The sequence below is a fragment of the Acinonyx jubatus genome, chromosome A3 (assembly GCF_027475565.1).
Source record: "Acinonyx jubatus isolate Ajub_Pintada_27869175 chromosome A3, VMU_Ajub_asm_v1.0, whole genome shotgun sequence".
Taxonomy (NCBI): domain Eukaryota; kingdom Metazoa; phylum Chordata; class Mammalia; order Carnivora; family Felidae; genus Acinonyx; species Acinonyx jubatus.
The window spans coordinates 18,262,454-18,278,143 of NC_069388.1; the positions used below are offsets into that span (position 1 = coordinate 18,262,454).

The 15,690-nt window shown below is 41.2% G+C and overlaps 1 protein-coding gene across 3 annotated transcripts in view; it reads left to right on the plus strand.

The window, feature by feature from the left end:
* The window catches only part of CHD6 (chromodomain helicase DNA binding protein 6), a 203,326-nt gene that overhangs the window by 119,814 nt on the left and 67,822 nt on the right, over positions 1–15,690 (plus strand). For all 3 annotated transcript variants that reach the window (XM_027070111.2, XM_027070116.2, XM_053199947.1), the window contains exons 15-17: positions 2,448–2,703; positions 3,514–3,724; positions 12,313–12,508. In XM_027070111.2, coding sequence (XP_026925912.2) covers positions 2,448–2,703; positions 3,514–3,724; positions 12,313–12,508 — 663 coding nt within the window. The remainder of the gene's footprint in view (positions 1–2,447; positions 2,704–3,513; positions 3,725–12,312; positions 12,509–15,690) is intronic.

Sequence of the window (15,690 nt, forward strand, 5' to 3'; positions counted from 1 at the left end):
CTATGATGCGTAAAAATCTTGACTGAGGTTCCAGAAATAAGCCAGACAAATTGAAATGCCATAAGAGGAGCAAGTAATAGAATTGGGGATTTTCTAAGAGAGAAGGTCACCTCTGTTTGGGAATAAAGAAAGCCTTCATGGAGAGAGTACAATTTGGAAATGGACTTTGAAAGGTGGGTATATTTTTAGTCATGGAGAGAGAAAAGATGGTGACTACTTTTCACAGAAAAAAAAAAACCCACCCAGCATAATCAACCATGGAATTTATTCCATCGTAGGGAATCATCTGGTTGAGCTGGAAACAGGGTTGATGAATTGTGGAGTATGAAGCCAGAGGGGTTGAGGGTTATATTGTGGGACGATCTTAAAAGACAGCTTGAAGAATTTGGTAGGTATTAGAGAAGCAATCCAAGGCTTTGATTGCAGGGATGACATAATTAGTTCTGCTAAATTAACCTCGCAGTGGTGTGAGAATGCGTTGGGACAGAGAATTTGGGGACTGACAAGGTTTGGAAATTTCACTAACAGGTGTCAGGAGCACACTCTCAGGTTCCGGTCTGTTTGTTTCTACTTCTGTGGCAAGTCAGACTTTGAGAGCGGTGAATAATCAAACTTAATTCCACTTCTCTGCATTTGCAGTATCTATTGATCTTTCAAAAGCCAGCTCCCAACCCTCTCTCCATTTTTGGACCATTGGCAATGTGTCCTCTTCTCCCGTTGCACTTATTTTGTGGTATGCATTTTTTTCTTCTTCCTAGACAATGACCTCCTTGAGGACAAGGCCCACCTCTTCTCCAAAGTTGTGTTTGTTGTATTGACCAGCACAGTGTCTGGCATGTAGTATACTCTAAATGATTCAAGGTATGAACCAAGTCAAGGGCAAAGCTGAACCCAGCATGTGGCAGATTGACATTTGTCCATATCTTTAATAATTGTCTAGGTGTGTCTTTCCTGTTTGGGTTCTTATACAGTAATTCCTAATTCATTTGGGGGATAGATTCCCAAGTACCATGGTTGGTAAAATCAAGATCTCAAGAATGGGTTATATTGAAGATTGGGGTTATTTAGGAGAAAACCACAAAAGTGGCCACAGATGTCTAAATTTTAAATCACAGTAAATAAAAGGTTCACAAAGCATCTGTTTCCAAAGTGAAACATATTCATCAGTGTTTAAAATCTATACCGGTAACTCTTCTAAATCACTGTCTATAAATTACTTTATACTTCTTTCAGGAAGCATTGACACTGCACCCAACTTATTTATGCAGTAAATAAGGTACCCCCTTTTAAGGCATTTTTGAACAGCCCTTTATGACTTGCAACAATCTTTTGCACTTGCCCTTTCTTATTTTATTTTCCCAGCAGGATTAATCTTATTGGTGTCACGTTTTAGCTCAGGGTGAAGTCAGGTGCCTTGATTCTGCATCCCTTGTCTGTCATTGTCTTCTTGGGAGACGGAACAAGTGGCCTTGCCAGTGCAGTCAGGTTAGCGGACATCTGCTGTCCAGATTTGGGCTGCTAGGAAAACAGACAAATCATAGCAAAGACCACTGTCAGCTCAAAGTACCCCTGATGTGACAGCTTGTGTGATGGCATGGGAGACATCATGTTACAACATTAACTGTAAATGCTGCTACACCAAACGTGTTCGCTGCCATTACTTAGAAGTTGTAGGAGGAGTCTGCTTCCAGATGGCCTCTACTTCTTTTTTTTATTTTTTAACCTGAGATATGATGGACATATAACTTCAGTTTCAGGTGTGCATGACCATGAGTCAATACATGTATACATTACGAAATGTTCACCATAATAAATCTAGTTAGCCTCTGTCACCATACATAGCTACAGTTTTTTTCTCTGGTGATGAGAATTTTTAAGATCTCCTCTCTTAGCAACTTCCAAATGTACAATATTAGTAACTGTAGTCACCATGATCTAAATCACATTCCCCAGGACTTAACTTATTTTATGACTGAAAGTTTTAACCCCCTACACACATTTTGCCCATGCCCAGATTGCCTCTACTTTTTACTTTGTTCTCTTAGCATCTAAGTCTCCCTTTTGTAATGTGTCGCCTGTACCTCCTAACATAGCTAAAGTTGTCCTCAGGTAATTGCCGCACATGAATGCATGGTAGAGCGAGAGGGGTTTGGTTTCTCCATCCAGAGAATAGGTACTGTCTTTCATGTCTTTCTCCCTTTATCTCTTGCGAGGTTGTCACCTAGGTTCTCTGTAATTACTTGGGAATTACAATCAGATCCCTTTTTTCCTTTAGATCCTATTATAAACTCCCCATGTTCAGGGTATCAGTGTGATCTTTCATATAGTCTACCACCGCAGTGCTATGAATAGATGCGCAGGAGAGTGTAGTGAAGGTTGGAATAGCCCGGTAATCAGTCATTAAAATCAGAGTGGGGCAGGTGAACAGGTCTCATTTCCCTGGACAGGTGAAGAAACTGCAGTCTATCCTAAAACCAATGATGCTTCGGCGGCTGAAAGATGATGTGGAAAAGAACCTTGCTCCTAAACAGGAGACGATCATTGAAGTAGAGCTCACCAATATCCAGAAAAAGTACTACCGTGCCATCCTGGAGAAGAACTTTTCCTTCCTGACCAAGGGGGCAAATCAACACAATATGCCCAATCTCATCAACACCATGATGGAGCTGAGAAAGTGCTGTAACCATCCCTACCTGATCAATGGTGAGTCAGGGAAACAGGGAGCAACTCGGGCCTGGTGTGGTGTGCCAAAAGCTGATAATAACCAACAGTCTTAGGTATTGAGTTCCATTAGATGCTAGGATGTATGTTTGCTCACCTTTTTATGAAGCATGAAACTGAGGCTCAAAGAGGTTGGTAGATCTGGGTAAGCCATCTAGCAGTGAGTGCACGGAGCTAAGTTCTGAACCTGCCTCTACCAACTCTCTGCCCTCAGAAGATGGATAGCACTCAGCAGCCTGCTGCCCTTTATTTACCTGCAGTCTGGCCCACACTGTGCACTTTGGGACAGGAAACTATCACTTAGCTGAATAAATGATCGCCATGCAATGAGACTAAAACTCTCCGCAGATGAATTAACAGTTAACTATATTAAGTAGAGAACATGTTGGAAGCTTTTTTTTACATAAAACTTTCTGATAAAATTTTAAATAAAAGGTGGCTTGGATTTGCCTGTAGCTAGTTTTTGTGATGTCGAGAGGTATGTCTTTTTGTCAGCTCTCTGTGGAGATTCTTTGCTTGCATGGGTCAGCTTGGTATCTCAAGTTCTTTCTCTACTTGGTGAGATCTCCCAGGAAAGCAAAGCACCTGTGTTCTCTGCAAAATGGCCCTGCTGCCACTGCAGCCCCTCTGCTGCGGGCACAGACCAGGTATGCACCACAGCACTGCCTCACCAACCGGCCTGCTGGTCCAGGACCTAGGAATTCACTTCATTTTTCTAGGACCCGTAAAGCAGAGAGAAGCTTTTATCCTCATAGTTTGTTCAAGGAATAGTTTTGTCCCATTCCTTTTCAGGGGCAGAGGAGAAAATTCTGGAAGATTTCCGAAAAACCCACAGCCCCGATGCCCCTGACTTTCAGCTGCAGGCCATGATTCAAGCAGCAGGGAAGTTGGTGCTGATTGATAAACTGCTCCCTAAGCTGATTGCAGGTGGTCACAAAGTCCTCATCTTCTCCCAGATGGTGCGCTGCCTCGATATCCTCGAAGATTATCTCATCCAGAGAAGGTGAGAACCTGTGTCAGAGCTGTTCATCAGAAGCTGCAGGCGGTTCCCTGTTTTGATACCTTTTTGATTCATGCAGAAATTATTCTGTAACAACAACAAAGCATTCAAACACGGAGAAAAGGAATCTCCTAAAGACTGACTGAAATTCAGAGTTAAATCCCGTGACCAAGTATGCCCAGTTTTAACTGCCTAAAGTGAACGCTGCAGCCGATGATGTGGAGCCCTTGCTTTGCTTAAAAAAGAAATTCTACATGTTTATTTATATTCTCTCTAGTTGTAAGACACGGAATTCAAAAGCATTAGAGAAGGTTAAGAAAACAATGTATTTCCTTTTTTATTTTTTGCTTAATAATGATGAGAGAAATATATCCTGGAAAACATCCCTGTATCAAGTTGCTAAGAGTATAAGCTGACAGCCCACAAAAAAAGAACTTGGGGACACTTTCTGTCCTTTCTCAGCAAACCTTCTAAGGTTTTATGATACACTAGCTATAGCATTCCAGTCTGTTGTCTTGTTCATACTCCTGTTAATTCCTTGAGTCCAAGTTCCATTACTCACGCAGGTGAACAGTATGTGGGGTTATGTTATATGGGTTGTTTGGATTCATGTGGGTTCTACTTTGTTCCTTTATCCAGTGAACATTATGTTTCCAGTCACTGGGACACAGCAATGATCCGAAGATGATAAGTTGATTTTTAAGAATTTATGCAATGAGAAAAGACTTAAGGTCATAGAAACTATTAGTTTTCACATTGCTGAGTTTAAAGGAAATCTTTGTTTTCATATAGTAATTATAGCAAATCTCAGTTGTCTTAAATATCCTTAAAAATTCTGTTTGCTATTATAACATTTATAGAAAGAGTATTAAAACAAATGACAGATTCAACTATGGGATACACTGACATTTAATGTTACATGAATAATTCTCAAATCAAATTAGACAATAAAAAGAATTTCTCAGAGCCCTGTAGTGGAGGTCTTTAGGTAGAGAATTCTTGAGACTTACATTATTTTTTTCTTTGAGGAATTTATAATGAGTAAATCGAAACTAGTGAAAGTAGTTTCATATTTTGTAAATTCACTATAGATTAGGAACCCATTTCCAGAACACTTGCTTTTTATAAATATATATATTATCTTACTTTTCAAAATATATGCAACTACTAGTGAGCAGTTTTTTTTTAGAGAACCCCTCCAAAATGAGTAACAGTGTAACTAACAGACTTTTGCTAAGTACAGATGTCTCTACTTAGCACCCTTTTATGCTATTTTTCCTTAGCATTTATTGCTCATTTTATTTTCAAGTTATTTAGGTATTACAATTTCTTTTGAATATATGGACATACATAACACCACTACTGGCTCAAAGCTCCCACTCATACTCAGGGAGTTATCTTCTACTTTGCACATGCAAACATTTAGTTTCGTTGTCAATTTTATATATTCTCCTTTTTATTTAATATATCATGGATTTTTCTTTAAACTCATTTTCCCACAACATAATTTTGATAATATTCTTTCTCATAGGTTGTTCCCAGTTTTTCAGCATTTTCAGGAACTCTGTAGCTATCCCTTTACAGTCATTGTGAATGTTTCCAGTTAATACCTTAGGCTAAATTCTGATTTTAAAAAGCATTTGGTACATATTTCCAAAACACCCTCTAGAAAGATATTTTTATTTTTATGCCTTTCAGCAGTGTATGAGAATGCTTTTTCCCCCCTCATTCTCTGATTAATACTGTTTTTGCTGCTTAATCTTAACTAATTCAATAAGCCAAAATTATCTTGTTTTAATTTGTATTTCTGATTAATAATGAGAGTAAATATTTTCCCATATATATATTAGCTATTTGTATTTTTGTGTGCTTGAATTGCTCATTCATGTTCTTTCTCCATTTTCTGTTGCTCTTTGCCTTTTTATTTATAAGAACTATTTGTTTACTTAAGAATATAGCACAGGGACACCAAGGTGGCTCAGTCGGTTAAGCCTCCGACTTCGGCTCAGGTCATCATCTCACAGCTTGTGAGCTTGAGCCCTGCGTGGGGCTCTGTGCTGACAGCTCAGAGCCTGGAGCCTGCTTCCGATTCTGTGTCTCCCCCTCTGTCTGCCCCTCCCCTACTCATGCTCACGTGCTCTCATACACGTGCTCTCTCTCTCAAAAAATAAGTAAACATTAAAAAAAAAAAAAAAAGAATAGAGAACAAATACTTCCCCAGTGTTGTTTTTGACTTTTTGTTTATAGGTGTGAGTTTTTGTTTATTTTATTTTTAGAAGTTTTAAATTTTGAAATAGTCAAAACTTGCAGTCTTAAAGCAGCTTTATATAAACTTAAATGCTATTTATGCTTAAAGGTAAGGTTAAATACTTAAATTCATGGGTTTGAAAACCATGCAATTATATAAATATTCTCAAGTATTTTCTTTACACTTTTTTTTCTGGTTTCTTCACCCCAGCAGCATCCAGCAGGGTTCTTCTGGCCTTAATATCATGGTTACTTTTTTCTCTGTTTTTTTTTTATTAAAAAAAAATTTTTTTTAATGTTTATTTATTATTGAAAGAGAGAGACAGAGCACGAGCATGGGAGGGGCAGAGAGAGAGGAACACACAGAATCTGAAGCAGGCTCCAGGCTCCGGCTGCCTGCACAGAGCCCGACGTGGGGCTCGAACTCGCAAACTGCAAGATCATGACCTGAGCCGAAGTTGGATGCTTAACCAACTGAGCCACCCAGGCGCCCCACTTTTCTCTTTTTAATTTAGCTTTTATTTCCAGCAAAGTTATACATGCACATAATTTAGGGAACCAAATTGTTCTGTTAGACTTTTTAAAAAGTGCCTTTCCTGATAGCACCCTTCCCTCCCAGCCCGTTTTTCCAGCCTCAGAAACAATGACTTTAAGTTCTTTATGCTGTTTCTTTTGGGATTTATAGCCATACCTAAGTAATGTTAGTAGTTGTAATATCTTGATGATGTTTAGTTTTAGGTGTTACCTGTTCCCACTATGGAAGATGAGCATTTATCTTTTCTCATTGCCCCTCATAACCACCACACGACTTACACAAATGCTGAGCGATAGCTCTGACCTATAGTATGCTGTTTACATTTTTTTCTCTCACAATTTTTATTTTTCATGAAGCTAAAAATTCTCCTTTCATTTTATTGCCTGTTTTTCTATTTCCTTATTATAATTTCAGCTCCAGAATTGACCCTGGTTGTCTAAATCTCCTCTTGTTACATTCAAGCCTGTCAGCTTCCTGGGCTCAGAGCCGCCTCTGGTGGGGCTGCTCGTCCTGCCTTCTCTGGCCAAGTGCTCTTCCCACCTGGTACACGTTGCCACCTGGGCTCTCCCTTCCTTCATCACACTGACAAGTTCCTTTCCTTCCCTCTGGAATAAAACCTCCTTGGTGAATCCCATGTATGGCTTTGGGGAGCTTCTGAGGAAGGGTGAATGATAAATGCATGTGGAGACTGTCTGGAATGTTCGCAGTCTGCTCTCCTTGAGTAACAGTTTGGGTTTAGGATTGGAGGTTAGAAATCCTTTCCCCTCAGAATTTTAAGGTTTTAGTCCACTGTCTTCTAGCTTCCACGGTTGCTGCTTAGAAGTTCAGAGCCCTTGTGCTTCCTGGTCTGTGTATGTGACATGTTTTTCTATTCGGAAGCATTGATTTATCCTCTTTGTCCCAGATCTGTGGAATTGCACAGCGAACTGTCCTTTGTATGGGATCTGTTGACCTGGATACCGAACAGGTCTTTCTCATTTGAAACCTGTGTTCCTTCAGTTCTGGAAAATTTATATTTTATCTTCCACTTTAAAAATTTTTGTTTTGTTTTTTTGTATTTTGTTCATTTTGTGGTTGTTATTTGCTGGAGGGCTGGTGTGTTAGGAACTCCTGCCTCCATACCAGAAGCAGAGCCTCTGTGTTTCAGATCAGAGGCTTTCCTTTCATGTCTGGTCTTAGCTGGCAGATGGTGGGCTGGTTAGAAGCTCTGGGTATGTGGGCCAGGCTGTTGACTGTGGGTTTTACTCTCCATATATGAACACTATCCATCTAACTGGATCATCTCATTGGGGAACCTCCAGTGTCTGTATTTTGGGGGTGTTTCTCTTCCTGTCTTCTGCCTAGAGGATGGGAGCTTGATTGTAATGGGAGCCAGTTGTGAGGAACAGGTGGCGAGAAATAGGGAGTTCTCAGTCTCTCGCTCTTCCCTTTTTTCAGTATAGTACCTCTAATGGTGCTTGGTGTCTCCTGGGGGAGAGAGGGCTAAAGGTCTTCTATTTTACCCTCTTCAAGGCTGGGGTGGGTGATCTGTAGGCTGATACTTTCACAAACACTCAGCCAGTTCCTCTGTTTTAGACTCTTTGCATCCCCATTTTCAGGGTTACCTGGTGCCACCAATGCATGATCCCTTTGGACATTCAGTATTGAATTATTTCTCATCTGAGAATCTTTCTCTAGATTTCTTTGTTTTTTTCTTTTCTTTTTTTTTTTTTTTTTTTACATTTCAGTCTTTAGTCTTTCTGTAATTTTAGTAAATGGCATATAATGAATGTCTAATTTATTCCCAAATGTGTCTCATTTTTAATTCAATAATTCCTCCATTCATATAAAACACTGTCCATAAAATATACTGAAATACTATTTATGCTGGGTGTGTGTCTAACCTGTGTATTCTTTTGATCAGTATTTCTATTCCTTTGCTCATGTATTATTGCAGATAAACTTCAGAATTATTCTTTTTTAATCTACCTCTGACTACAGAAAAAGTATATATGTATGTGGGTACACACATGTGCATATTTGTGTCTATGTATACATATATCCATTGGTTGGGATTTTGATTGGCTTTTATACATTTAGTAGGACAGGATTGACATCTTTGCAAAACTGAAGAATCTGCTGTTCACTGCACGTATTCAGGTATTCCATATACACTGTTGGTTCACTAAATATTTATGACATGCCTGCCTTGTGCTAGAACCTCTGGAGGTGTTAGGGACATGGTGAACAAACCAACATGGCGCCTGGAGTCATGTTGCCAAGTCCTACATATTTCTTTCTCTGAGCCTATTCCTAAGTATTCTGTATGTGTATGGCTATTGTGAGTGGGATTCTGTTTTTTTTAATTCTTTTTGTTTTCCAGCTGGTTATTACTGAGAGATGAGAAAGTTTTTCATTTTCCTTCAGGCCTTCTGCGGTCAGCATTTCCTGTTGTGCCAAAAAACATGTCACTACCCCTCCCCCCTTCCCAAAACAAAGCACACAGGTTTTCTAGACTGCCACCTGCTTCTTGTTGAAATTTGACAGTGACTGAGAATTACAGTTTGATGAGCCACATAAACTCCTAGGGATTTTGTTCAAAATATAGTTGACTCAGAGGGTTAATTGCTGCACTGATGTTTTGTGTGAAAATTTTTTTGATGTCTGATTTCTTCATTCAGACTTACTAGCCTTCAAGATGTTCTTTGTTCTTGAGCCTTGTTGCCTCTCCAGCTGTCAGTTTCGTTTTGGCCCGCTTAATTTCATGCCATATTCTCATACAGGGGTGAGGGCATAGCCAAGGGATCTGGCTCAGGAGTGAGGGGAGTGAGGAACAGTTTAAAAGAGCTCAAATAATGGGATGGATTTTTAGTTTTGTGTTCTTTGAAAGCACTTCCTCGAAACTGAACAAGTAATGGAAATGAGAATTAATGTTCCAGTCATCCTGCACAATTTCTAAAACTGTTCTTGTATCATAGCTGGCAAAACAGTATAGTTTTATGGGAATTTTTTTCCCTGGCTGACGGTTGAGCTGTAGCATCACTGTAGCATCACGATTGATTTTTCCTCCTCTTTAACGCTGTGCTAATTCCCTGCCTCCCTCGATCTATGGGCTTCTAACTTCTCTCTGATGGCTAGAGGTGTCTTGTCAAAGAACACGAATCCTCTGTGCCTGCAGCATTAATTGTTCACATGTATGATGGTGGAGGTGGTGGCATCTCTCATTTAATTGAATCTCAACCTTGTCCTCTGGCTCCAAATCCTGTACTTCCATCATATCACCCACATGCCCAAATTTCTGAGTACTCAGTGCAGGTTCTCAGTGTACTGGTTTATCAAAACCATGTTGGTACCTATAGTGTCTTCTTCCACCTTCCACTAGAGTTATCACCTTCCTAAATTTACTGGTGTCTCTTATTTATCTTTAATTTTCTCTTTTAAGTTTAAAAAAAAAAAAATTAAGTTTATTTTTGAGAGAGAGACCATGTGAGTGGGGGATGGGCAGAGAGAGAAAGGGAGAGAGAGAATTCCAAGCAGGCTCTGCACCATCAGCACAGAGCCCAATGTGGGGCTCGAATCCACGAAACCAAGAGACCATGCCTGAGCCGAAACCAAGAGTCAGATGCTTAACCGATTGAGATACCCAGGTGCCCCTTTAAAATTTTTCTTTAAATTCTTTTATTTATTTTTGTCTCTTTTAAGTTTTTAGGGCAGTCTTTCCATTCTCCTGCATTGAAATGTAGGGTACAATATGAAGGCCATACAGCAAACTGGTTAAGAATATGGACTTTGAGGGGCGCCTGGGTGGCTCAGTTGGTTAAGCATCCAACTTTGGCTCTGGTCATGATCTCATGTTTCATGAGTTTGAGCCCCATGTTGGGCTTTGTGCTAACAGCTCGGAGCCTGGAGCCTGTTTCGGATTCTGTGTCTCCTTCACTGTCTGCCCCTCCTCTGCTCACACTCTTTGTCTCTCTCTCTCTCTCTCTCTCTCTCTCTCTCTCTCTCTCTCTCTCAAAAAATAAATAATAAACATTAAAAAAAATTTTTTTAAAGAATGTGGACTTTGAGTCAAATGGATCTCAGTTCAAGCCACTCACCTGCTCAGTGACTGAGCAAATTAGTTTGCTTGTATGGGGTTTTATTGTTTTTGTTTTGGAAGTTTCCTAGAGTCTAAAATAGGGATGATAAGAAAAACATCCCTTAGGATTATCGTGAGGTGTTATAAAGTGATGGTGCAGATCAAGTGTGTATCACAGTGCCTGGTTGGCTGGCACGTAGCTTGATGCTTAAGAGCTTGCTACTAATACTACTGCTGTGGCTGCTATTAATGAGAATGACCATTATATCTAGCTGCCTTGTGGTTTTATAGAATTTAGGCATACAGCCTTCACTTTTATCTTGACACAGCTCTTCCTAGTCTGCCCTTATAGAAGTCATCACCTCCTGTTTTATTTGCTTCTGTAGTCCCACATATTATTCTTACGTTTATTACATTAAAAAGGAAGAAAAAGGAAAAAATCCACACCTATAATTCCAGGTGTTGGTGCACTATAGCTTTGTAAAAGGAAGACCCCCTTTTCACTTGGTTCTTTGCTTTATATGTGTCCTTATGAGTCTGAGTTGGTCTGGTTTCTCTACATATTATTTCCTTGGGTGGTTTCTTTACATGGATTTTCCTTTTCTTCAAGGAAGTCAGGATTATGTAGCCAAACTCCACTTTCTAGAACCACACAGAGACCCTAAAGTGTCTATCTATCCTTATTCCCTTACCACTTATTTATCTGAGGTTTTAGGGATCCGATTTCCCAAGTTCTGGGGTACTGATAAGGTTTCTGTCAGGATTCGTGTTCTTGGCTGTTGTTGAGTCCAGGGTGACTTGGTCCTTTCCTTACGAGGTTCCTTTTAGTTATACTTTATAAACCATTTCCTGCTCAGGGTAAATAAGAAAAGAATTAGGTGCTCAGCAGCTGTCCACCTTGCTACCGTATTTTAACTCTGTATTAATCACATGATTCCATCATAAAGATCCCTTCTGTGTATGCTTATTGGATGGACAGGTAGTAATGCACTCCCATAGCAGTTTTATTTTTATTCTCTTTCCTTTTACCCTCTCCTCCACCGTGCTTTTCGCCCTTGTTTCCACACAGGTATGTGCCTTCTTAATGATTGTTAGCTTTACTTCCTCGTTTTATTTTCCTCAAAAAAGTCCTCAGTTTTTGTGCCCCAACCCCCGACACAGCTCAGAAACCTTCCCTGTGGTTTATCTGCGTGGCAGTGTACTGCCTGGGAGAACTGACAGGCTGGAAATGACCAGCCCAGACGCACAAGGACTGTCTGTCAGTACAGTCTGCTTCCCATTTTCACTTTACCCTGTAGCAGCTACACACTGATTTGAACTTTGATTCCTTAAGAGCACTACTTAAAGTAGGTGTTTGAGGCTTTTGTTTGCTTTTCCTGGTTCTAGGATTAGATTCAGTGCAAGTAAAAACTGGGAAATACCAGAGAATAAGTTGCTCAGGCTGTGGGGACTGATATTTTATGTTCACAATTCTTCTAGTCCCTTAGTTTGTGGCTGACACTTTTGGTTTGGTTTGGTTTTTGTTGGCTTGTTTTGGTGGGGGGTACGTTTCACAATGCGGTTTTAGGTGTCTGCCCTGCTGAATATGTGGGCTGGGGGTGGGGGGTGGGATTCCTTGTGGACTGCTCTAGTTTAGTCCCAATGTAGAAGCGAGGGATTAAGGCCATGGGTCAACAGCTTCCTGCGTTGTTTGCTGCTCTCCATTGAAGTCATGATTAACACCTGGGCTTTCGTTCGTTTGGGTCCCCTCAGATACACCTATGAGCGAATTGATGGGCGAGTACGGGGAAACCTGCGCCAGGCAGCCATCGACCGGTTCTGTAAGCCAGACTCAGACCGCTTTGTCTTTCTTCTGTGCACCAGAGCGGGAGGCCTGGGGATCAATCTCACGGCTGCTGATACCTGCATCATATTTGATTCAGACTGGAACCCACAAAATGACTTGCAGGTAACCATTAGGATGATTGCTGTTTTCCTTAGCTGCCCCTGCATCTAAGAACATCACGATAGGGCCTGGCTTGCTAGAGAGTGTCTGCCATGCTCCATGCTAGGGCATCAGCTGGACCACAGGCTTTTAGAGCCTCGGCCAGGGGGTGAAACTGAACGAAAAGTAAATGTCACCCTTTCCCACTAATCAGAGAGTGGTTCTTTTTGCTTTAAACCAAATGGTTTTTCACAGTGGTAACCTCCAGATAAAGAGTAGAGCTATTTATTATCAGACATAAAGAAAAATATTAAGCTTGACTAATCCTCTAATTTTTGACATGTAGATTGATTCAGGCATTTTCATTGGTTGGTTTGTGAGATGGTCTTCTGTCCTAGATAGTAAAGGAGACACCTAACCCCAGGTTCCGTTGTGTGGCCAGGGTGACAGGCGCCCTCCCTAGTTCACTTGCTGTCTACCTAATCTGCATATTAGAGATTCTGTGTGCCCAGTTGAGTGAATTTGCAGACATGTTTGTTAGTTTTAACCAGACTAGATAATTGGTGGCTTTAAAAGATTCTTGTAAAGATTGGAGTTAATACAGTTTTTTTAAAAAAGCATGAACAAGAAAAAGAGCTAACAGTTCTCTGGATCAGAGTTCTTTATCCACCCTGCTTCAAAGTAAAAACAGTAGCATTCTGGCCAGATAGGACAGTATGTCTGCTAAAAAGATTCTAACTTTTCAAGAATACCATTTCTAGATTTACCTCCATTTTCATTAATGATCAACTCTGCCCTAAGTATATATTGAATGCTGGGATATTTGCTAATGCCAATATGGTGAGTGGGGAGGGTGGTGGGTGGCTCAGAACCTTTTTCATGATACAGGTGATTGATAAAAGAAGGTTGGAGGCTGCTGTGCCACAAAACAGAAGAGGTGCCTTAGGGGATGCTGCAAGGGAACACACGCTGGGAAAGGAGCTCAGCTGGGGGCATTTTACCCACCACTTCACAGTCATTTGGCTTTGCCTTTTTCATTTAATGAGTTTCCAAATAAAATTTTGTTTGAAGAAAGCAGTCTACTAGATGGCACTTTAAATTATTAAATTGGTGACAATTGGCTGAAACCCAGGGGGGGAAACTCATTTGTAAACCAAATTGTGTGGCACTGTTTCAACATCCAACTTCAAAGAAAATCAGTGGACATGACTAGTTCCCCCATCAGGCCTTTCTACTGGTGAAGGGATATTTGGGTCAAAGGTGAGTTGCTAGATATAATGAATAACCAATTTTTAAAGGAATGCTATACTCAGCACTAACATAAAAATAAGCAAAAGTTAGTATTTGATTAGGTAACTAGCAAGAACTTAATTAGGTAGTGATATAGATTAGGTGGTGCAGAACTGTTGCCCATTGGCTAACCAGTTTTAAGTAGTTTTACTGGAATACAGCCACACCCATCCGTATACATATGATCTCTGGTGCTGTCATGTTACAGTGACAGAGTATCGGAATGGAGACCATAGCCCACAACATCTCAAATATTCACTATTATAGAAGTTTGCTGACCCCGATACAGGTGATCTCCTAAGTCCAGTTCTGTGCTCCTTTGCAGTGCTCATCTGACTATGAGGCTTGGTACCTGGCCAATTTGAGGCCATGGTAGCTGGATATGCCTGGAGGAATTTCCAGGAGGGAAATTGGAAACATAAGGCTGGCATTTGGAGGCAAGTCATGGTCAAGGCAGAGATTTGGGGATCACCATGCTTGATCTAGGTGAAATCCTAGACATTACCAGTTGCAAATAGGTGCCAATGCCAAGAGATAGGAAAGGGCAGAAACGAGAATGGTCAAGCCTGGTAGAGAAGGTGAAGTCATTTGAGGTGATTGATTTGTATGTGTAGCAGCCAGAGGTGGTACGTGGGGCTGTCCAGAATTAGGGTCTGGGAAAAAGGGAGAAGCTTTGGAAAACCTGTTTTTAATGTCCACTGCTGGGGAACTGGCAAGAGATGAACAAAGGAATAGCAGCGAAGTCACATGGAAATTGGTCTGTGTGAGACTTCCAGTGGAGTCAGTCTCTGAACTTCCTCTAACGCTCCGCCTCAGTGAAGGAACAAAGACCACCAGCACTGCAGGCTATGCAGGGAGGGGACAAGAGCCAGGAATGTGGCAGAAGGTAAACGAGTGAGGGCCTCAGTGACAGTGGGAGCTGCAGGTCCCAGTTAGTTAGAAGTCCTCAACCCGTGGGCTCCAGACTGGCCACTGTGCCTTCTACATCTACTGCTCTCTGCTCTATTGTTGTCATTGTTATTTTCATGTAAAAGTTTTGTAACTTAGAGGGACCAGTCCTTTATTTTTGAAATGTCAGCCAGACTGGGGTAGAAATTAAAAGATTGGGAAGAGTAATGTTAGGGCAGGGAGGTGGGATCCGTGTTAGTGGGGAGTGGGGTTGGGGGGCTGTGAGGAAGATGGGACAGAGAAAGGAAGGTCTAGTTCTGAGTCACCTGCAGAGATGGAGGTGGTGTGCTTGCTTGGCATGGGAAGGAGCACAGGGCCTGGAGGCTGCCCACAGAACGGTGCATGCTCACCTTCCACCCTCTCCCTGCCATGTGCCCTCATAGCACAGGCCGTAAGTACGATGTCAGGGAGAGAGTCTGGACGCTGGGACCCTGAGACCATCCCAGAACTACAGGTGAACGCAGCTGTGAACATCAGTGAGCTGTGTTCCTAACCCTAACAGTAGAAAACTTAACCGGACTGCTCCCCAGTACTATCCTTGCTAGTTACGTCATGTTAACTTACACACAATCATTCACACATGTGTATATAATCTAATATTTTTGGTTAAATGCGTGAAAGCTTTCAGTCATCTGTAATTCTTTACGGTTATTGAAGAACTACAATTCCTGATCTGATAGATGATGATTGTATTTCTCTTGGGAGATGGCCTTGGCATAGAACACCTATCTGTGTGTAGACTGAGATGTATTCTGCCTGGTATCAATGTCAGGGCCACAGATGGGAGAATCTCATTATGAATAGGGTCTCACGCCCTACCCTAGTGGGATTTCAGCATAGCTCCAGAGGTCCAAGTTCAGATGATAGAAAGTGTGAGTGTTCACTCTGGACTCAAACAGCCTGGAAAGATTTGGTGCAGTCCGTGGTTATCCCCAGGCAAGCCAGCATGGAGAAGCAATGCCAATGTT